General features: G+C 37.4%; 3 protein-coding genes and 1 long non-coding RNA gene across 4 annotated transcripts; 3 read left to right on the top strand and 1 right to left on the bottom strand.

Moving 5' to 3' along the window:
- The first annotated feature begins 370 nt into the window (after nt 1-370).
- LOC119027732 (low affinity immunoglobulin gamma Fc region receptor II-b-like) lies at nt 371-8,201 on the top strand. The gene is made up of 11 exons (XM_037113162.1): nt 371-398; nt 522-581; nt 785-1,036; nt 1,158-1,403; nt 2,310-2,501; nt 2,783-2,866; nt 3,068-3,142; nt 3,433-3,507; nt 4,304-4,378; nt 5,014-5,070; nt 5,715-8,201. Exons 1-11 carry the CDS (start codon nt 371-373, stop codon nt 5,732-5,734), a joined length of 1,164 nt encoding a protein of 387 aa, XP_036969057.1. The 3' UTR covers nt 5,735-8,201.
- LOC119027731 (butyrophilin subfamily 3 member A2-like) lies at nt 7,838-11,864 on the bottom strand. Its single transcript, XM_037113161.1, has 6 exons — nt 11,614-11,864; nt 10,357-10,471; nt 9,398-9,739; nt 8,881-9,174; nt 8,674-8,796; nt 7,838-8,490 (listed from the first exon to the last, which is right to left on the bottom strand). The coding sequence occupies exons 1-6, from the start codon at nt 11,620-11,622 to the stop codon at nt 7,838-7,840; spliced, it is 1,536 nt and encodes a 511-aa protein (XP_036969056.1). The 5' UTR covers nt 11,623-11,864.
- Nucleotides 11,865-12,720: 856 nt separating this feature from the next.
- Nucleotides 12,721-14,712, top strand: LOC119026919. Its single transcript, XR_005077258.1, has 3 exons — nt 12,721-13,021; nt 14,334-14,483; nt 14,573-14,712. It is a non-coding gene; the product is annotated as an uncharacterized LOC119026919 (long non-coding RNA).
- Nucleotides 14,713-17,674: 2,962 nt separating this feature from the next.
- On the top strand, nt 17,675-19,790 carry LOC119026893 (low affinity immunoglobulin gamma Fc region receptor II-like). The gene is made up of 5 exons (XM_037111550.1): nt 17,675-17,747; nt 17,926-17,982; nt 18,179-18,436; nt 18,839-19,084; nt 19,395-19,790. The coding sequence occupies exons 1-5, from the start codon at nt 17,717-17,719 to the stop codon at nt 19,634-19,636; spliced, it is 834 nt and encodes a 277-aa protein (XP_036967445.1). The 5' UTR covers nt 17,675-17,716; the 3' UTR covers nt 19,637-19,790.
- The last annotated feature ends 2,298 nt before the right edge of the window (nt 19,791-22,088 follow it).

Genomic DNA, 22,088 nt, shown 5'->3' with positions numbered 1-22,088 from the left:
TTTCAAACTCCATTCTACCCATTTGTAAAACTGCTAAAAAAAACTGATAATGCAATTTAACAAGTAAACTAATCTTAATACATTTCAATTGAACACAATATAAATGAAATAACAATATGTTTTTATAGATTTCCTTCTCTGTCGGTCAGATTTGCTTCTCTGCCCTCAGTAACCCCGACTGGCTCTGACAGCTAGCAGGCTGAATAGAAACGCCTCTCTATTTCAGACCAACTAAAACGTGACAAAAAAACAGTAGTGATGCTATAAACTGCTGTGGTCGCTCCTCTGCACAGGAAAGGGAAGTGCTTCACCTTCACCTACATCACAATAGCTTCCATTTAGTCTGTCGCTCAGTCAGTTGCCAGACAACATGGAGGTCGCGCTCTGCACCAGACTGAGTGAGTTCACTGATAATAACTCCAATAATTAGTATTTACTGTTTAATTGATTATATCTCAGGTTGGGTATATATGAAGACATTTTTGCTGACACAATGCTCTCTTCTTCTGTCTCTCCAACAGTGAACGTACTGATGCTACTCTCTGCTCAGAGCGCTGTCTATGTTCACAAAACTGTGACCAGTGAGTTGATGGCTGTTAAATAGCTTTTTAAACTTTAACCGGTGTTTTTGAAAATGTATTTAATCCTTGAACAACAGCCTTTCTCGTCCTTTAAATGTAAGACATTATGTATTTTGGCCTCAGAGTGATGAGTGAAAAAACAGAATTACTATGCAACAAGTTTTCTTAAAGAGTGCATATCTGTGTTTGTTTCTCTGTCACAGATGCAGCTTTTCCTCACATTGATCCAAACAGGCTGCAGTTTTTTGAGTATGAGTCATTTTCATTAAATTGTACGGGGCTTCACGGTCCGACTGAATGGAGGGTGATGACAAAGATTCCCTCAAATACTTCTCAGTGGGAGACATCGACAGGAACGGTGATCATTAAACCAGCCTTTGCATGGCAGGGTGGAGAATACTGGTGTGAGAACAGAGCCGGAGAGAGGACAGACTCTGTCAACATAACTGTCACGGGTATGTTCAGAAAACAAATCTAAAGTTATATTTTTCTGGTTTAGAAGTTTGACTGCAGTGTCCACTAACTGATCATGGTCTTATTCTGCATGATTAATTGCTGATTTGTGTTCTTGTCCAGCTGGTGACGTGATCCTGGAGAGTCCTGCTCTCCCTGTGATGGAGCGACACAGCGTCACTCTGCGCTGTAGAAAAAGGGTGACATCCTCCAACCTCCCAGCAGATTTCTTTAAAGATGGCCACTTCAGTGGGATTGGATATACAGGAGAGATGACCATAGACAGCATTTCCAGGTCTGACGAAGGACTCTACAAGTGCAGAATCTCTGGGACTGGAAATTCTGCAGAGAGCTGGCTGGCTGTTGGAGGTGAGACGTATCAATTTATCAAACATGTCAATACTGCATCAGAAAGTAAAGCCTAGAACTTACTTATAACAATATTAATTTCATTGTTCTTATGTAAAGAGAATGTCTAAAGCCACACCAGCTGATCTGTGAGGGTGTACTTGAGATAAAAGCTCACATCATCATGCTAACATGCTCTGATACCGTCATATCTAGCTAGCATTTGTTTTGCAAGTGTTTTGAAATAAATCACATAATTGGAAAGAATAGGTATAACATGATGGGTAAAGGGGGATTTCTTCCTCTGGGGACTGTGAATGACTTCACCAAACGTCATGGCAATTCATCCTGACATTGTTACTAACCCTAACCCTACTCTCTCAAAACCACAAATCTGAACCTCATTGTTCAGCTGGAGGAAACATATGGAATTTACCAAACTACCAGACTTTATCTTCTGGGAATGTCCCTACCTCATTTTATGGCAACATGACAACCAAAAATGTCAACCTCATGGTGGTCCTGCAGAAAGAGTCAGGATATCAGGAAGTCAGTCACCGTCAATAGTTTTAGCATCATAATAGTCATTGCCTAGGAACCATGAATATCAGTACAAATTCATCAGCCATCAAGCAGTTGTTGAGATACTTCGCATAATAATTAAAAACTTTGACCAGCAGTTGGCACTAAATGGAAAGTTAGAGGATCACCAAAGTAGTTATGTTTTAACCTCTATTGAGATTCAATGCATAAAGCCAAATTCAGCCATCTGGTAGTTGCTGAGATATTTTACCTCAAAACACAAATGTTAATCTTGTCGTGGGACGTTATTAGGCTTCATCCTCTGGGGACAATGACTATCTGAACCCAGATTATGAGGCAAATCCATCTCATTGTTGAAACTACCTATTCTTATGGTGTTACCAGCATATATTACTCCTGCACTTCATGGCCCAAAACCTCAAGACACACCACCAACTGATGGTGAAGAAACTCCTGCTCCTCCTCCCAGCCCGGGCTCCATTCAGCTCTCCATCCTGCTGCCGGTTCTCTTCACCATTCTGTGTCTGGCCGGGCTGCTGTTGGTCGTGAGACTGCTTCAGTATCGGAAACACAGAGGTACAAACTAAAAATAACTTCCCGAGAGTGGCAGAGTTTTAAATCTTGGATACACCCATTGTGTTATTTACTTATCCCCTTTTGCCACACCTCTATAATTAAAGATAAGAGCCAGAAAACATGCATGAAACTTAATTCAGAATCACATTACTGGAAATTTGGATTTAAAAAAGGCCAACTTTTGTTGAGCTTCTCATTTTTTTTTCTTTTTATTTGGACTTCAGTGCAATATGTTTGTTCACGAATTTTGAACCAGTTTTTTTCCTTTTTTTTCCAACTAGCTGCATGTTTTTCATCAGAGACACCAACAACAGGACCAGATCCTGGTGCATCAAGTATTGAAGGACCACAAAATACTTGTACAGGTATAATATATTGCTGTCTTTGTAGAACTGTATTTATGTAAGATAGTGTTATTATTCTGAATACATTTCTTTCTATACTCAAGGATGTCAGCACTGTAGTATTTCCAATGACACTGCCATTGATCATAATCTTAAATGTATATGTGTCAGTTGTACCACTAATGTAACTTCTGTTGAGAAATAATTTTAAATGTGTTCCAGTGTACCAACATGTCACTCAAGCTGATCCAGAAATGAGCATATATGCTAACGTCCCAAGACACAAGAAAAAAAGAGGTAGCTGTGTTATTTCATGTTATTTTAATGTTCTGTGCTTAATGCAGGTTGTTCATAATTACCCATGCTGCACTTTTGTATGCGCAATTTAGTTTTTACCCGAACTGTTTATAATTTTGGGATTAACAGAAATATAAAAATGGCTGTCATCAGCATAGAAATTATTAAACGTACAACTTTATGGATATGTGCTTTATAAGTGTGTCTTTGTTTCCACCTGTGGGTAAAAACACTTGATCTATATGTTTTGTTGAAATGATGGGTGACTGTAAATTGTTTTAATGTTACAGGTCGTCGGGAGGCAAATTCAAATGCATATGTTAATGTGACGTATCCGGCTGTCACAACAAAGAAGAACAAGAGAGGTACTATATTGACTTTATGATACATTTAGCTATCATGGCTTGAATAACAGACTGAAGACCGTTTAGCACAAGCAACATCAAAGCTGTGATGCAACACTGTATGTCTTAGTTGGTGTATCTGCTTTAACGTGCATTTTCTGAGTCGAACATTTAAGTTGGACAAACTTTTAGGTCTTTGAATCCAGTCTGGCATATTTGTAAGTGGTAATTATTTTCATCATAAGCCTTGATCTGAGAGCTTCACTTCACTTGCTGCATCAGTGTCTATTTTTAAGAGCAAGAAGTTTCTCAGGGCTTCAACCGTGAGACAACCCTGCTCTGTCTGAGGTTTTTTTCATATGTCTGATCACACTGTTAACAAGAATAGAGCTGCTGCAGCATTTGAAAATGGCTAACTGTGGTTAACCACTGACAACATGATTTGACATGAAGAAGACATTTCGAGAGAGAGATCTTCACCTTTATATTAATGAGATGTTCCAACATTTATCCAACGCCTAAATTTCAGCCAACCAGATATAACGTGTATTTTAATGTTCTGTGCTTAATGCAGGTTGCTCATAATTACCCATGCTGCACTTTTGTATGCGCAATTTAATTTTTACCCGAACTGTTTATAATTTTGGGATTAACAGAAATATAAAAATGGCTGTCATCAGCATAGAAATTATTAAACGTACAACTTTATGGATATGTGCTTTATAAGTGTGTCTTTGTTTCCACCTGTGGGCAAAAACACTTGATCTATATGTTTTGTTGAAATGATGGGTGACTGTAAATTGTTTTAATGTTACAGGTCATCAGGAGGCAAATTCAAATGCATATGTTAATGTGACGTATCCGGCTGTCACAACAAAGAAGAACAAAAGAGGTACTATATTGACTTTATGATACATTTAGCTATCATGGCTTGAATAACAGACTGAAGACCGTTTAGCACAAATAACATCAAAGCTGTGATGCAACACTGTATGTCTTAGTTGGTGTATCTGCTTTAACGTGCATTTTCTGAGTCGAACATTTAAGTTGGACCAACGTTTAGGTCTTTGAATCCGGTCTGGCGTATTTGTAAGTGGTAATTATTCTCATCATAAGCCTTGATCTGAGAGCTTCACTTCACTCGCTGCATCAGTGTCTATTTTTAAGAGCAAGAAGTTTCTCAGGGCTTCAACCGTGAGACAACCCTGCTATATCTGATGTCTTTTCATATGTCTGATGACACTGTTAACAAGAATAGAGCTGCTGCAGCATTTAAAAACGGCTAACTGTGGCTAACCACTGACAACATGATTTGACATGAAGAAGACATGTTGAGAGAGAGATCTTCACCTTTATATTAATGAGATGTTCCTACAGTTATCCAACGCCTACATTTCAGCCAACCAGATATAACGTGTATATATTGTGCTCACCACTTTAGTTTAATGAGTTGTACATTTTGATTTTCGTTTTTCTGTTGAAATTCTGGATGATAATAATAACTGCTCATTTCCCCTCATCTCTTAGTGTCTGGAGACGCAAATCGAGCTCAAACAAACAAAGCAAAACAGATGAAGAAGAAAGGTATTTTATTTTAAATTTTTGTTACTCATACCAAAATACGGCAAGTTCCTCAACCACTGTGTGAATGTTGGAGGGTTACAATCCTTCTGTAGAATATACTAGTCTCTTATACATTTTTTTGTTTATGAGTTTTATTTAGTCTTTATTTTTATCTACTTTGATTGTGGTTATTTTGCATTATTTGTATATTTGTGTTTCCTTGCATGATTTAAGTTGAGTACCCTCTGAATGTTACAAGTATACAAACACTTTATAATAGCTTGTGTCAATTAATGGTAAGTCTTAGTTAAAGTTTTTTAAACATCGTTGGAGCTTTCTCATAAAATAGTACAAAAAGCATGTCTTGTTTGTTAACAGTGAAACAACCTAAGATTGATTAACTATCGACTTACCATTGATCAATAATAATAATTATAAATTGTTGCCAATTGCATTAATCTAATGTCAATTTAGCCAATTACTCATACAAAGCATCAGTTTTGTTGAGTCGAATTGGTTTTTTTTAGAAAAACAAAAACTCTTATGTAGATGTAGTTCCATCTACATAAGAGTTAAAATGAAATGCATAGCACATTCATGCAGAATGCATAAATATTAGCCACGAAAAAATAATCAACCAACTGTACATCCTGTGTCTCTACCAGGTCATCAAGCTGAAACATGAATGAAGGATGGAGGAGAGATGCTGTGAAAGCACCATTAAACATTGTGTGAGACTTAGAAGTGATGCAACTATAACTTGAGCTTCTACAGCAATTTGTAACTTTGAATAACCCTGTATACTGAGATTCAAATGAAAAAAAATATATCATTTAATTTCACTATCTTGTAAAATACAACCATCGCAGAGTAAAAGTAAAAGTGACCAAGCTTGAATTGTGTCTAATTCAACAGGTTAGCCCATTATAGTACATCCCAGCCTGTCATGGCACTTTTTACCTGTCTTTCTGTACTTTTCTGTATTTGTTATGTTGCTTGTGTCTTAGCGTTAATGGCTAATTGCTTTTATAGAACCAATACATACCTATGTTTAATACCTTTTTTATGTTCTGTAGAGTAAATGTCAGATCTTGGCGTGATTCTTGACATTTTTCCCTCAGGTTTGAATATGTATAATATTCCTGATAAAGCTTGAACAAAGAGAGCAGATATCAAAAATGTAATTTTAAACGGACTTTCTGTTGTAAATAGGCTGAAATGTCACCATGATCGCTTGACATCTTGAACTGCATCGCAATGTCAGAGTCTATATTTAGAATGCTGGTGGTTTAGCAGTTGAACCACAGTGTGTTATCTGCTCTGCCGGGTGTCTGTGGTCAGCTACATGATGGTTTAACCTCAGTTTGACCTGCTGGCAGCCAGTCACTCTAACAGACCAGTGCATTCAAATTTAGATTAAAAGAGAAAATAATGACTGTGCAATTTAAAGCAGATTCTATGATCTAGGAGTAGATGAACAATATGAGCTCATGCTCCACACATCATTTAATGATGTGTGTTGATATTAATATGATATTAATGTTATTATCATTATTATCTCTTAAACAGAGGAAGGCATGTAAACACAGTGATGCCATGACAGAGCTGTTGTTTGAAGACTGTAAATAACCTGATGTTGTGTTGTTGCCCTCCCATTTAGGAAAGTAGTTTGTGAAATCAAAAATCAATTCTGTTTTTATTCACAGGCCGTTAAAGGCCAAACCAAAAGCATTCAGCCAATGACTGCCTTCATTAAGTTGTGCTTTAACCTCCTCTCAACGTTAATTAGACATTTTTCATGAATCTTAATGACTTAAGAAAGATCAATACTGAATGATAAAGTACATTTTCAGAAAGATTACTGTTGTATGGGATAGAACATGTTATTTGGTTGTTTTTTTATAATAATTGGAAAGGTTACATGAATGATTTTAAAAGTAAAGACCACAGATGCAATGTTTAATATATGTATAACATATATTTGTTCACACATATCCCCCCTTCACACACTAAAATCCACAAAAATTATTTTAAAAAAACACATTTAGAGAACAAGTAACATCGTCAAGAGGACAATAAAATGATGAGATTATACAAAATCATATTCAAAATGTAACATAGACTTAAGTTTTTTGGAAATAAAGAAACATGAGTTCGATTAAAGGTTATTTTTTCTCGTTGTTTTCTTATCTATTTTTCATCTATCAGCACAATGTTGTTTATTTTGAACATACACTGGCTTGGAAAGGAAGTCACTTAGAGGATTTGTGTTATTTGAAATTTCAGAATCTGTCAGTTGCAATTTTATGAGAATTGTTATATTTCAGTAACATTGTGACTGTGGAGAGCAGGTTCATAACCAGGACAACCTGCAGAATGACAGATCAGTCAGGAACCAGGGGTTACTGCTTTATGATTAAATGACTAAAAAACATGACAAAACTCCAGAGCACTCAAATTAATAAGAATTAGCTTTTAAATTGCTTTTTTTTTTCTTTTAATATTTGTCCAAAGTAGTTAACTGGTTCATTTCCAGCTGCCAGTCAACAGTCAGTGCTGTATTTGAACCGACCACACTCCAGTTCCCAGGCTGAGTCCAAGCAGACTGATTGAACCACTGCTATAACAAAGTTTAGGCAGTTTATAAAGTTGGTACAAATAAAACTCTGGGTAAATAAAAGTTTATAACATCTGTGCAACCAAGTTACTCAGTGAAGACAAGTCTATAAGGAGAAATGTTCCATCATCACAAGGAAGTCAATTAAAAATGTATCACTAGAATTACTTATTAGAGTCTCACTGTATCAGTCATCATCTCTCCTGTTTTGATCTCAGTCTGCTCTGCTGTGCTCGACTCTCCAGGTGAGCTGCTGCCTCCTGCTGGACTGTCAGAGACATGCAGGTTGGTTTGTGTCTCAGCTGTTGTCAACACATCAGTACTTCTGTCTGTCTCCTCTTTGCTCTCTGGCTGATCTGACTGCTGATGAAACTTGTCTCTTTGGCCCTTTGTGTCTTCAGGTTGTTCCATCATTTCCCGAACCTGCTTATCTACTTTCTTCATCCTTTCTGTTATTCTTGAAATAATATCCTCTGTTGTCTGTATTCTTCCCATGATTGCCTGTAATGATTTCTCATATTCATTCTTTTTGTTATTCAGTTGTTGTTTCCTCTCTAATAGGTTATTTTTATTTATGGGAAGCAATGACTGAAGTTTCTTCTTGTTCTCTGTCCACTCTGTTTCCACCTCCTCTATCTGTGACTTCAGTTTGTCTCTGTCGTGCTCAAGTTTGTTCTTCTTTACTGTCATCACTGAAACCCAATCAGTCTCAGTCATGTCCAGCTTTCCATCATCCAGATGCTCCACTTTCTTCTGTCCGTTGACGAGCAGCTCTGTTTCTGCTGGTCCTTCTTCAGGTCTTTTGTTGTGGTGCTTCTTGTTTTCTGCACACAAACAGAGGAAAGACACTGTTGAACTGAAACTTTAAACCTGCTTTAACCACGAGACCATGATACAGAAACACAACAGAAGTGATGGTAGAGCTCGAACAGACCTCTGCTACAGCAGACAATAAAGAGTGACAGTATTTGACATGAATAATCAATTAAATCAGATGTGTAACTTACGACTTTTGTTTCGTCTCAGCTTCCAGACAACAGAGACAAGTGCAGAGAGAACCAGGACACAGACAACAGACAAGATGATATGAAGGCCTACATTAGAACATGATGGCTCCATGAATACATCCTCTGAAATGAGAAACAAAAGAACAACATGATATTTTCCAGCAGACACAAATAGAAAAAGTGAAAAATTCACAAAGCATTCTCTACCTGGAACATGTATCTGTGCCTCTCTGGTCTGGTTGGTGTGGTTCTGTTGGACTCTACAGGTGAAGCTGTTGCTGTGTCTCTTCTCCACAGTCACTCTGCTGCTGACAGTATAGAGGTCATCAGGACCTCTGACTGTCTCTGTAGGTCCAGCAGAGAGGAGGTTTCCCTCACCGTCCAGCCAGAACACCTCAGGTTCTGGATACCAGCCTGTAGACTTACACTTTAGAGCAAGTCCACTACTGACTTCATTTTTCCCAGTCCTCTCTAAGCTGAGGACAATTGATGAGATGACACCTAATGAGAAAGAGCAGAAACAGAAAACAGTGGCTCCAATAAAACTTACCATTTGAGCTACAATATGAAACCCTACATGGAGGTTTTTCTTTGTTTGTCCTTGTCAGAATTAGTTTAGAAAATCTAGCTCTCCAGCTGAAAAAATTCAGATTATTTGCATTTTAAAAGTTTACAGCCTGAACAAACTGTGTAGTCTGTATCACAAAACAGCATATTTACTCACCAACAACAAGTTCAACTGTAGATTCTCTGCCCAGTGTGGGGATGAAGCATCTGTATTTGCCGCTATCAGAGAGTCTGACTTTGGACAGTTTCAGTGAAATGTCTCCACACCTCAGCTTGTTGACGGACACTGATGTTCTTCTGTTGTAGGATGGATGTTTTTTATTCTCCAGTTCCACTCCGTCACGCCACACATGCACAAATCTGGGGTTGAGATCGGGCCTTGTCCACTCAACGGTCATGACTGAAGCATCCACAGCAGGTTCAATCTGACATGGTAAAATGATGTCATCACCAGCTATTACGACTATTGGCTGAGATGGACCAACCACCTGGGACTGACCTGAGGAAACAACAGTTTGGATTAAGGTTTGGGAGATGCTAGCGACTCCTCGGTCTCTGTAGCTGTCTTAGTTCTCCGCTTGTTGTTGTCGCGGCAAATTACTAATGGCCATTACCTTCAAATTAAAAGCCCCCTGCTAAGAACCTAGTTCTAAACTCCAGTGGGGTGCAATCTAAAGCTCTTATTTTGAAGACAAATTTGATGTCACTGTTCACAGCCCAACTTTGAGCTTCACATCACATCACATGTTTATGCCTATCCCAGTGGCGGTTTTTGGAAAAGGAGGAGTATTATGTACCCATTTTAGAGAGACAGGGCGGCACATTGCCTCCTTTACCTTGGAGCAAATGTACCGCCTTTTCTATCTATACAGGGCTAATATTAATCTCAAACATTATCATAATCATTTGCTGGACTTGGTGTTGCTGTCCAAGATGGAAGATGCACTGAAAACCTGTTCCAGTGAGAGCATTGTTATTATTATTATGATTAATAAAGCTAACAATAAATCAATACAAATATTAGTCACACTTCAGTTGCAAAGTGGTCTCATCAATCCAACTGCATATTCATTTAATCCTCCTTTAATACATATGCTGTGTTCAGGTGTAGGTTACCTGCACAGGGCCATAGTAGATGAAGGAAGACAACAGTGTGGAAAACCACAGAGCTGAAGGAACTGAGCAGAAGTTTAAAGGAGAGTCCTTCCTTCAGGTGAGGCATCGTGAAGATCTGAAAACTCAAGTAAATCAAAGGTTAAAGTAAATTGAAGGGTTATTGTCAAGGAGAATTGTAGCAGATACCAGCATCTCTAAATGTGGCGTATCAACCAAAAATGTATCTCGATCATTCAGTGGGTTATGTTTAGCACAGTCGCCAAAAGATGGTTGCTTTTTAAGATTCTGCAAATGACTCATGTTCAAATTTGTTCATGTTAATTATAGATGTTGATGATACTGGTCATATCACATCCACGTGTGTGTCTGTTTATAAGCAAGACAGCTGCCAATCCCAAGTTCATAGTTTTCTTTTTATCATTTTGCTCATTAGTCTGCTTGTCTGATTGTTTTGTCTGTATTGTGTTGTCAATGAATGACATAAATAGAATGGTACATGTAAGCAGCAAAATAAAAACCTGTTGCTCTCAACCTGACAGAAAAGAGGAAACTCTCCAGAGAAAACAGAGTGCATGACTTTTTGGATGTGTAGAAAAACACAGAACATTAATTAAAATCAGATTCTGACGAGTCCTGTCAGCCTGTTGGCAGGAGTAAAGCTGCTGTGCCTAAATGTCCACAGGGTAAGGACTAATGGTTTCTGCTGCTGGAGGATCTCTACAGGTTACTGTACCCACATACATCAAAATGACATTGTCACTATCAAATTTCTTATAATATAATTCTTTCTTAATATAATACTGATTAACTGTCTCAAAGGTAAAGTATTTAAGAGCATAATGCATGAACTTCAGAAAACAATTCACCAAATAAAGAGTGACTTTTAGCTGTGTATGTGTCTCATTTAATTAGATTTACTTAACCACATTTTGTATGGATGTACACCATCTATATTCCGAAAGAAAAAAGAATTTCATGCCATAAATATCTTAATTAGGGAGCAGGGAGCTGTAGCCAAAAAAACCTGATTATAACCTTAAATCAAAAGTTAGTTTTGAATAGATTTAAGAGTGCACTGTATTCTGTTAAAACATATAAACCATACATGTTCCCTCTCCATATGTACCATAGCCACCAGCTGTTCTTATGTTTCACACGTTTACGTGGAACATGTAAATGTCACAAAGATTCCCTCTGGATTTAATCTATTTAATAATTCCTGGAAAATGTCATTTTAAAGCCAACATAGGCACGTACCTGTCTCATAGCTCGAAGTGTCACGGAATCTCAGGGAGCAAAAGCAAACTGAACAAAGTCATCACACCTCCTGCTCCTTATCAGGTGACCCAAATGCAGCCTGTTGCATGTTAATCTCTGATGCATGTCATGTTTATTCATTGCTAATATTACATGTACATAATTACATTTTGTTTTCAGTTTTGGAGCCCCAAGAGGACTTTATATTATACTGTAAACAATATTAACCCTTTACTCTACAACTAAGTCTCAAAGCTTAATTTGAATAGTTTACCTTGTTTGACAGAGGGATAGTAGATGAGCCATCATATAACTGTCCGCACAAATATTTGTCCTGTAGATAGGTAATATAACAACACACGTCCTGTTGTCCAGGATGTGGTAACTGACTGTGCCCTGTGTGCCAGCCCTGCTGCAGTAGTTACAGTGAGTGTTGTGTGTATAAAGTAGGATGTGTCTGAGGACAGAGAGACAGAGCAAAAGGGGGAAGGACAAAACAATCTACAGTACAAACCTATATGCTTCTCAACACAAATGATCCAGTCACTGCAGGACCAGAAATTGACAGAAACAAGAACCCAAACCCAAAAGAAACACAACCAGCGACCCTGAACGAGCCCTAAATGTTGGAATTAAGATTTTATTTATGCACTCTCTTGGTCTCAAAGGTTTTTGGTGAAATGTCTGAAATAGGGTTTGGATTAAAACATCAATACATCAGTGAATACCCCACTTGTGATTTTAAACTGTGCAAAATCTTACTGTCCAAATTTTAGATTTATTGATTTATAGTAAAGTGTGTACAGTGTAGTGAATAAGGAGGCAGTGAAGCCATGTGACCATTGTGTTTGTAGACTTTTACTTATTTTCTGCAGTAATCCAAAATTCAACTGGGAACTCGCACAGTGAACCAGGGTGGTGCTAATTTACAGAGTTCCTTATCAAATATATCAAAACGGATAGTATGTAGATACAATACCCTTCTTTGATTATTGTAGTTGGAAGAATTTAATGTATTTGTGTCTTTGAGTTGTGTGAACATGAGCGTTGAGCTGCAGGAGGAGGTGTGGGTGGGGCTGATGACAGCAGGACCAGGTGAGTTGATGGTCACAGCTGGTGCTTGTTGGCTCATCACACTCTCCTTTTTAATCAGATGACCTCAGCACACTGTGACAAACAACCACAGAACGATGAAGACATATATTGTTTGGGAGTTGAGCCGTGACAATCCACGACCAAGTTCACACGGGTCGGAGACACTCGTCAACCAGAGACACACAGTAAAGCGTCAGTGTGTATTTTAAAGGAAAGAAAGTGTCTTTATCTTCAATTCTGTATTTTGTCACCTTCAAAAGTGAAGAGCAGTTTGAGACAAAGTGATGGGTTTATGTTTTAAATGACCAGGACGGTAAGATATTTGAAATGTTGCTTATTTGTTCAATAAATTCATATATGTAACACATTCTGGCTATGAGGAGTGTTTTAACTATCAACCATCAGAATTCTGAGAATAGAAAAGCAAAAAAACAAACCATGATTATTTTACAGTATTTTAAGAACATTTGCACCCTGAAATAAAACTAGTAATCAGGAGAATCCAAGTGGAAAAAATACACTGGTGAAAATGACCATGGACAGAAGCTTTGAATACATTTCATTCAATCAACTTTAACTTTATTTAAGTTCAATTTTGCTTTACAAGTGACTGATAAAATATACCATCATAAAACATGGATTCAGAGACTGCCTGCCCAAAAGAAAACAACAGAAACCTCCCAATAGTCTTTATTACTTGATTAAGGAAACAAGTGGGATGATAATCAACATACCAATTCAAAGTAAATAATAATTTCAGTATATCACCAAAGCACAACATCATTATTTATTTACACACACAGAAAGCAGATATTTAACATTACACAGATTGTATTCAGTGAAGAAAAGTCAGAATTCAGTGTTATAAAATCACAAAGTGTTGCATTTAAAACGTTGTGTCTCTGCACATCGTTGTTGGTCAGTTTTCTAGCAGGGAGGAAGCTTTTGGTTACATAGTGGTGGATAAAAAGGACGTGTGTGGGTGGACTGAGTGTCCCCTGCTGGACTGTCAGCGAAATACACTGATTCTGTTCTGAGTGTCAGATTGTGTTTCAAAATAAAAGCACTATGAAATTAAATGAAATAATGTACTCTCAAGATAAATCTTGCCTCTTTGTCCTGTTGTCTACTCAAGTTTTTTGATCATTGTTCTGATCTGAATGAAGTTGAATCTAATTTCTTTAATGCTTTGTGTCTTCAGGTTGTTCACTCATTTCCTTAATCTGCTTTTCTACTTTCTTCATCCTTTCTGTTATTCTTGTAATAAAATCCTCAGTTGTCTGTATTCTTCCCTCGATTCTCTGTAAAGATTTCTCATATTCAGTCTTTTTGTAGTCCAGTTGCAGTTTGATCTCTGATAGATTCTTTTTATTCACAGACATAACTGACTGAAGTTTCTTCTCATTTTCTGTCCTCTCTGTTTCCACCCTCTCTATCTGAGACATTAGTTTGTCTCTGTGGTGCTCGAGTTCGTTCATCTTTTCCATCAACACTGAAAACACGTACATCATGTACATCATCATCCACTTTCTCCTTTAACTTTCCCTCATCAGGGTGCTCCATTTTCTTCTGTCCACTGACGGTCCATGACTTATGGCTTTTGTTTCTTCTTTGTTTCCAAACAGCAAAGAGAAGTGCAGAAAAAAGCAGGACGCAAACAAAAGAGAAGACCACGATGATAGGAACAGCAGAAGAAGATGGCTCCATGAATACATCCTCTGAAATGAGAAACAAGATTAGATCTTTACATTTTTCAGCTGACATAAATAGAACAGGTGAGAAATTTACAAGCAACCATTCACTACCTGGAACATGTATGTGTGCCTCTCTGATCTGGTTGATGTGGTTCTGTTGGACTCTACAGGTGAAGCTGTTGCTGTGTCTCTTCTCCACAGTCACTCTGCTGCTGACAGTATAGAGGTCATCAGGACCTCTGACTGGCTCTGTAGGTCCAGCAGAGAGGAGGTTTCCCTCACCGTCCAGCCAGAACACCTCAGGTTCTGGATACCAGCCCGTAGACTTACACTGTAGAACCAGTCCACCACTGACTTCATCTTTTCTAGTCTTCTCTAAGCTAATAAAGATTGATGAAACGACACCTAATAAGAAAAAGGAGGAACATGAAAAAGAGGTTTCAATAAAAAGCTACCATTAGACAACAAGCCCTGCTGGAGGTTCTGCTTCATTGTCCTTGTGAGAATGTATATACAAAGGTTCTAGATTGACTAGCATGACAAAACTCTGATTATTTGCAGGTGAACATCTCACAAAACAAAATGTGCAGTATCAAAACAGTGTGTGTTTACTCACCAACAACAAGCTTAAGAATAGTTTCTTTGTGCAGTGTAGGAATGAAGCATCTGTACTTTCCCTCATCAGAGGGTTTGACTTCAGACAGTTTCAGTGAAATGTCTCCAGACTTCAGTTTTTCCTCAGAGAGTGATGTTCTTCCTTTGAAGGAAGGATTCTGCAGATCCATCAGGTTCTCACCAGAACGCCACACATGGACAAATCTGGGGGTCAGGTCAAGTCTGGTCCATTCAAATGTGATGGCAGCAGCATCAATGGCAGGTTCAAGGTGGCACGGCAATGTGATGTCATCACCAACTGATGCTACGATGGGCTGAAGTGGACCAAAGACTGCAGACTGGCCTGAGGGAGAAACAGACAGACCAACTATCACACCACACATGCACATATATTTCTATAGGAGCACTCTCACAACCCAATCTAAGGACATCTTGCACAGTTAGGAATGACAACATGCACCTGGACACAACACACATGGAGCAGCAAAAAAAAACTGTATGATTCCATCACCAGCAGAACAACAAGTTCCAACAGAAGTACACAAAAACAGTTAAAGGAACATAAGAGAACGCTATGCTATGCAGGTTGTGTTTGTGTGTATGTTACCTGCACAGCCTTGTGTTAGTAGAAGCAAGAAAACAGCATTATGGAAAACCACAGATGTAAAGAGGAGTCCATCTTTCAGGTGAGGCATTGTGGAGTCATGAAAACTGGGATAAATCAGTTGTGAAACCTTCAAGTAAAGGCAAGGTAAGTTAATCATAACTCATATCAATCTTAAATTAAACTTATTTTAAAGTATAAGCATGAACACTCGTAAAGGTAGAATATGTAAGATCAGATTGCATGTGCTACAGAAAACTTAACATTAAATTATTTCGTTTTGAATAAATTTAATGTGCATCTTATTCCTTCCTCCATGTTTACAGTGAACAAAACATATCCACCATATAGGTTCCCTTTAACATGTCATAGTCACCAATACTTTTTGTTAAACACTTTAAGTATCCATGAAATCACTGCTGGATTTACAAGCCAACATAACCACCACGTACCTGTTTCAAGGCTCAGAGCGTCGCTTCATCTGAGAGAGGCAAATTAAATAAACACATCCTGTTTCTTATCAGTACACTCTCACACTCAGCCCCATGTACAGTTTAATTATTCACACACACTCACACATAGAAACAACCAAAGTCTTTTTAAAGACTTACCACACACATTTCTATTGGAATCAGTTAACAAAAAGCAAAACTCAAATACAAAGTTAAATAAAAACAAGTGGGATTTTACAGTGTGCTTGTTCCTTTCACTCAACATAGTGACTGGGTTAATATTCAATCTGAGGTGAGTTTTTTCAGTCAAAACTATGAGCTTATTGTGTATTCACATGGCAGCACTAGTCTTTTAAAAAATCTCTCGCTGAAGTTGCTTTTGGTTGACAGCTGATGAAAGTCTTTTGTGTCTTTTTTCAAATCTTTGTCTTTTTGTCAATCTCATGTGCCTTCCAGGTCCCATTTGTTTTCATAAGTCAGTCATCAGTGCTGATGGCACTAAAGAATTGTCCAGGGGGCGCCAAATCACACAAAACGCTATTTTTTAATTAATGTTCCTTTAACATTCACATTTAGAAGTCCGTAATATTTTGAATTAAACATTTCATACAGTATATATGCATGTGTTATCTATGTTATATACAATATGCAGTCATCAGTTTGATAATATAAGTTGGAGTTATTGTATATACTCCTAATAAAGAAATCTGGCATGTATGAAATATAAGACATGTGGATTCGTTCAGAAATATAATTAACATGAAGAATGTTGAAATGAACTGAACCAACTGTAAAACTAAAGCTTCATTTATTTATTTCTTAAAAACTGACTGACATGTAATCATCATTACGAACATCTCCTCTATCTGAGGTCTTCGTTGTCTCTCAGCAACAGTGTAAAGAGTGAGCGGTTTAGATCGCGACAGTTAAACCACACTGTTCTCTCAGCTCTGTCTGTTCGCCCGTCTGAAGATGCCGTTTATAAGAACTGAGCTGCTGCTGCTGCTGCTTTTAAAATAACTCTGTGGTCGACTGACAGCGTGTCAACTGGGTAGAGCTCATAATAACCTCATCTACTCAGATGTTATTGTAATGAGAAAACATAAGTCACTGACAAAAAATATATCAGGGTCCATTTGAATATTCAAAGATGCAGAAAAGTACCTAACAACAATCACAAAATATCAGTTTTATCTTCTAATCTTGTTTTTAATCAAATGAAATGAAATAAGATAAAAACATATATAGTTACTGTTAAATGTGCCGACATGCCCCAGAGACAGATTAACAGACAAGGATCAAAACTGAAACAACAGAAACTGACATTAAGCTTCAAAAATCCTGAATCTTACATTTCCCATGATGCAACTCACCAGCATCTTTCATTAGAATGTCATTACTTATGTTCCACAAATAACTTCACACAAATGTTTTCACAGGTTGAGTGTAGCCCATGAAAAGTAAAATGGATATTATGTGTAATATAAAAGAAAAACGGATATAATTTACAGCTCCTCTGTGTTACAGCCGAAGTTCACTCTTGCGTCAACATCATCCGTTAACAACACAGGAAGAGGAAGTTCTCCTCTGCGTTACACTTTGGCTGTGCTTCAGTCTGATCAGACAGTCGGCAGCAGGAAAACATGGAGGTCACAGCTCTCTGCATCAGACTGTGTGAGTACTAAATTTACATTTAACAACAAAAATATGTTTTTTTAAATTTATTATTAAAAAGAGTAATTCACATCACAATTATGATAGATGTGACGTTAAGATGCTCAGTCAATTAAAGATGTATAAAAGGAACCTAAAGACATGAAACTACAAATAAAAACATCTTTCATCTCTGCAGTGGTGAACGTGTTGACACTGCTGGTTGCAGTTCACCTTAGTTATACCCAGGAAAATGGTAAGTGGCTGTTGGACAATTTTTGATTGTGACACAAGAAATATGTGCATTTTACACAATGCCATAATGATGTTTGTTTTTTTGTTTTTGTTTTTTAATCTAATATTTAAATCTTATTCCAAATACAAATACAAGTTAATAGTGCTGAATCTCCTCATATAGCCTCTCTTTAACTGTATCTTTGTCTCAAATGCAGCTTTTCCTGTGATTGTTCTGACCCGGCTGCAGATCTTCGAGTACAGCTCCATCGCTTTTTCATGCAAGGGTTTTAAAGCCACAGCTGGATGGACCGTAATGAGAAAGGTGAAGGGAAATGTCAGCGAGTGTGTTAGTACCTGGGTCGGAGCAACAGAATTCCCCTGCGCCATCAAACCTGCTTACTCGACAGACAGCGGAGAATACTGGTGTGAGACCGGAGAAGAGAGAAGCAACATCGTCAACATCACTATCACTCGTAAAACATTTATTGATTACTAATGAGTTTAAAACATATGCAGCAATGTGAGTGCATCTTTACATTTTGTACATTTTCTACAGAGTGAGGTAGGTAAACTTAACAGTAATCAAAATATCATTGTTTGCTCCTTTAAATAAAATCCACATTTTAGGATGTATACAATATTACAATATTTGTCTGTTCTCTGTCAAGCAATTTCTCATTGTTTAATTAGACTAGAAGAATTAGATACCTTTTTGTCATACTGATTAGAATCTCCTCATGTGTAAACCTGTAATTATATGTGTTCACTTCATCGTAAGTTTTTTCAACAGTTAAATGATTATATGCCAGTTCATGGATTAACACAACAGCAACAGTTAATTTTGAACTATTTCTATTAAATCATTTTTTATTTAGTCGGAGATGTGATCCTGGAGAGTCCAGCTCTCCCTGTGCTGGAGGGGAAGACTGAGACTCTGCGCTGTAGAAGTAAAAGGACCTCTTCAGCCCACATAGCCGATTTCTATAAAGATGGCTTCCTCATTGGCTCCGGCTCCACAGGAGAGATGACCATCCAGCGTGTTTCTAAAGCTGATGAAGGATTTTACAAGTGCAGCATCTCTGACTTTGGAGAGTCAGCAGAGAGCTGGCTGGCTGTCAGAGGTAAGATGTAATAAGGGATCAATTGTTCTGCGTGATTGTTGGCAGAATATCAGAATTCAAATTTAATTTAAGTCACAGCAAAATTAAACACCGTAATGAAACCACTGTGGTTAATTATTAAAAGCTCTGGGTTCAAAGGAATTGTAAATTGGTAGATTTTAAAGACTGTAGCTCATATGTTATTGTAAATTGTAAATTACATATTGTAAATTGCACATCCACAATTTAATAATCAAACAAATAATTGTGAAAAACAACATAAAACACACTGAAACACTTCCGTCTCTCATGTAGACTTTTGTCTTTGCAGCACGTCACAGAGAGACATATTCATCTTCAGAACTCTCCTGTCATCCGTACCTCATCTTAAGGACTGTTTCCACCATTTTGATGGTGGTTCTGCTGCTGCTGCTGGTTGGACTGCTCCACTGTGGGAAACTCAGAGTTACACCAACATATGTATGTATATGTAAAGTGTGCAAAGGTAAATGCCAAACCGATCCGGACAATAGCGTGAAAGAAGAGTTGACTGAAGGCAACTCTGATACTTAAGTTCTCCGTCCTGTAGAAGATTAGAAACTGCTTTCATTTACGTGCCTACCTGCTTTAACTCACCATTACCTTAACGTTGTATAGCTTCAGCTTAAAGTTGTTGAACCAATTGCTTGTGTACAGCCTTCATTTGATTAAATTACTAGTGCATTTACAGGGTCAGTCTTGCTACCATGTGTGGGGATTATTATCAGACTTTCTCACACGTTGTAGAGGTGAAAAACCACACGAGTACATGTGACCTATTTTAACATGGCCTGCTATGCGTCTTCTATATTTTATTTTAGACACTACAGATGCTGCTGATAATTCAAGCTTCTTAGACACAAACCACAAAAACAAAGACAGCGAAGGGTGAAGTGCTCCTTGCAGGGTCTTTCTGTTTGTTGGAGGGTTAATATTAGCTTAACCGAAACAAAATGCAGGTCAATTTCAGGTTAAGCAAATTGTTACTCGTCCCAGTCTCATTCAAACCTTTTTTAAAAAAACAACAACTTTTCTATTTGGCAGGTATTAAACTGTATCTACAACCAAATTCTGGTGACTCCCTCCCTCTTATCACCTTTAAAGAAATGTAGGATTAGTGTGTCTGGGAACTGTTGCAGCAAAACTGAAGAATACCTAGAGGGGCTAGCAAAAAAAAAAAAACTTGGTGTCACGATGTGTTAGACCATGGATTAAATTTACACCAGAATATCCCTTTAAGACAACAGAGTGTCCAGTGGGAAACGTGGACGATAACCTTCCTGGAGTAAGTTAATTTGTTTTGCAGCACATTTTTGAAGGGTCTCTGATTGTGCTTTGTTTTTTTATTGTTTCAACAAAATAAAGATTATATCATTGTTCAACTGTTTCATGTATCTAATCTACTGTGAAATATAAATATAAACTATCCATTTGCTGTTCAGGTTGGTAATATATAATGATATCATACAGGTTTATTAGTTATTACATACTTAGCCCCATTTGTGGTTTAATGACTCGCACGCTTTCTCACACACACACAGGTATATGTGAGTTGTGGGGACTAACTTTTTAATCATTAATTGTGGGGACCATAATTTCTAGAGGTTCCTCAGGTCTTAAAAAAATTAGGTAAAGCCATTCTTTAGTCAGCCTACAGACATGTTCAAACCCTTGAAATGTGAAACTGCTGATTTCCACACAAAAACACCATTGCAAACAATATTCAGTCAAGGCAACTTGTTTGGGAATTATAGTATTTTTTTTCCGTACAGTTTTTCATTTTTGGGTAAATGAGGGGAAAAAATGGAATGAAATTTGTCCTCACAGCAGAACCAAGAAGATCCTTCTGCTCAGTGATGCCAATTCCCTTTGCAGGTACGACCCTACAAAGGATCACTTCTGTTCTAACCCTCTTTTTTGCTTGTATTTTATATTTTTGTATTCCAACAATCATGCCTCTGTGTCTGCCTTTGGGCACCCTTTTGTGTGACTAACAATTTTGATCTGTTTGGCTACATTTCACAAAACCTGAGGGTAGTTTTGTTTGTTTATGACATTGAAATTATTTTAAATTATATTGTTACTTCTCCATATGGCTAGGGGATGGCAGGGAGTGTTACACTGTGTGATTAACCCTTGAAGTTTCATTGCTGTTCTGCTGCAGCTCTCAAGTACAACAATATATCCTCATTTTATATTAAATGCTGCATTTTCACTGTATAATGACATAATTTAATAGTATTTTGATCGACTGATGTGCTGCATGTCAAGATCTGATCATTTATTGAACTTTATCCAGCTGACAAATCAGTCACAAAGAAATACACCATAAGCACTTATAGTACCTTTAGATCCAATTTTAAATATTTTAGTATAATAACACTATGTTTGTATGTGTGTGTGTGTGTGTGTGTGTGTGTGCGTGTGTCTTTGCAGCACTTCACTGTTTTAAACATTTTTATGTTTATTTTTGAGTTAAAACAAAATGATAAATGTCCACTCATAAACCAAGGTAATGAACAAACTGAATGAAGCAGAAGAGTAAATGACAGGTAACACTAAGGGTAGTTTATTGGATGATACTTAATAATTTAAGAAAGCAGTTCATATCCCAGCATGCCTTGCTGGGTTTGGCATCCCTCCAGATATGATCATATCTGCCCATCTTGTTTCTGTGTGCAGTGATTATTACCAGACAGAGGCAGAACAGGTTTAAGGCCACAGAGGGTCACATGACTCTGTTTCCAAGGACAAACTTTACTTTCTCTTCTATGTTCTGTTTTAGACATTAAGGTAAAGACAATATTAACATAGAAAAGTCAGATTAGTTTTGGTAAAACAAAATGTTTCATGTCCCTTTCAGTGTGTACGTTATCTTGCCTGGTCCTTTAGTTTATGGTGTCTCATTTTAAAACACATTTATTCTGAAACATTAGTGATATTAAGATGTTTCTTTCAGCATAATAACTTCACCTGTTTTGTCTCT

This window comes from Acanthopagrus latus, chromosome 10 (assembly GCF_904848185.1).
Source record: "Acanthopagrus latus isolate v.2019 chromosome 10, fAcaLat1.1, whole genome shotgun sequence".
Taxonomy (NCBI): Eukaryota; Metazoa; Chordata; class Actinopteri; order Spariformes; family Sparidae; genus Acanthopagrus; species Acanthopagrus latus.
This window is presented reverse-complemented; position numbering and strand designations above follow the sequence as displayed.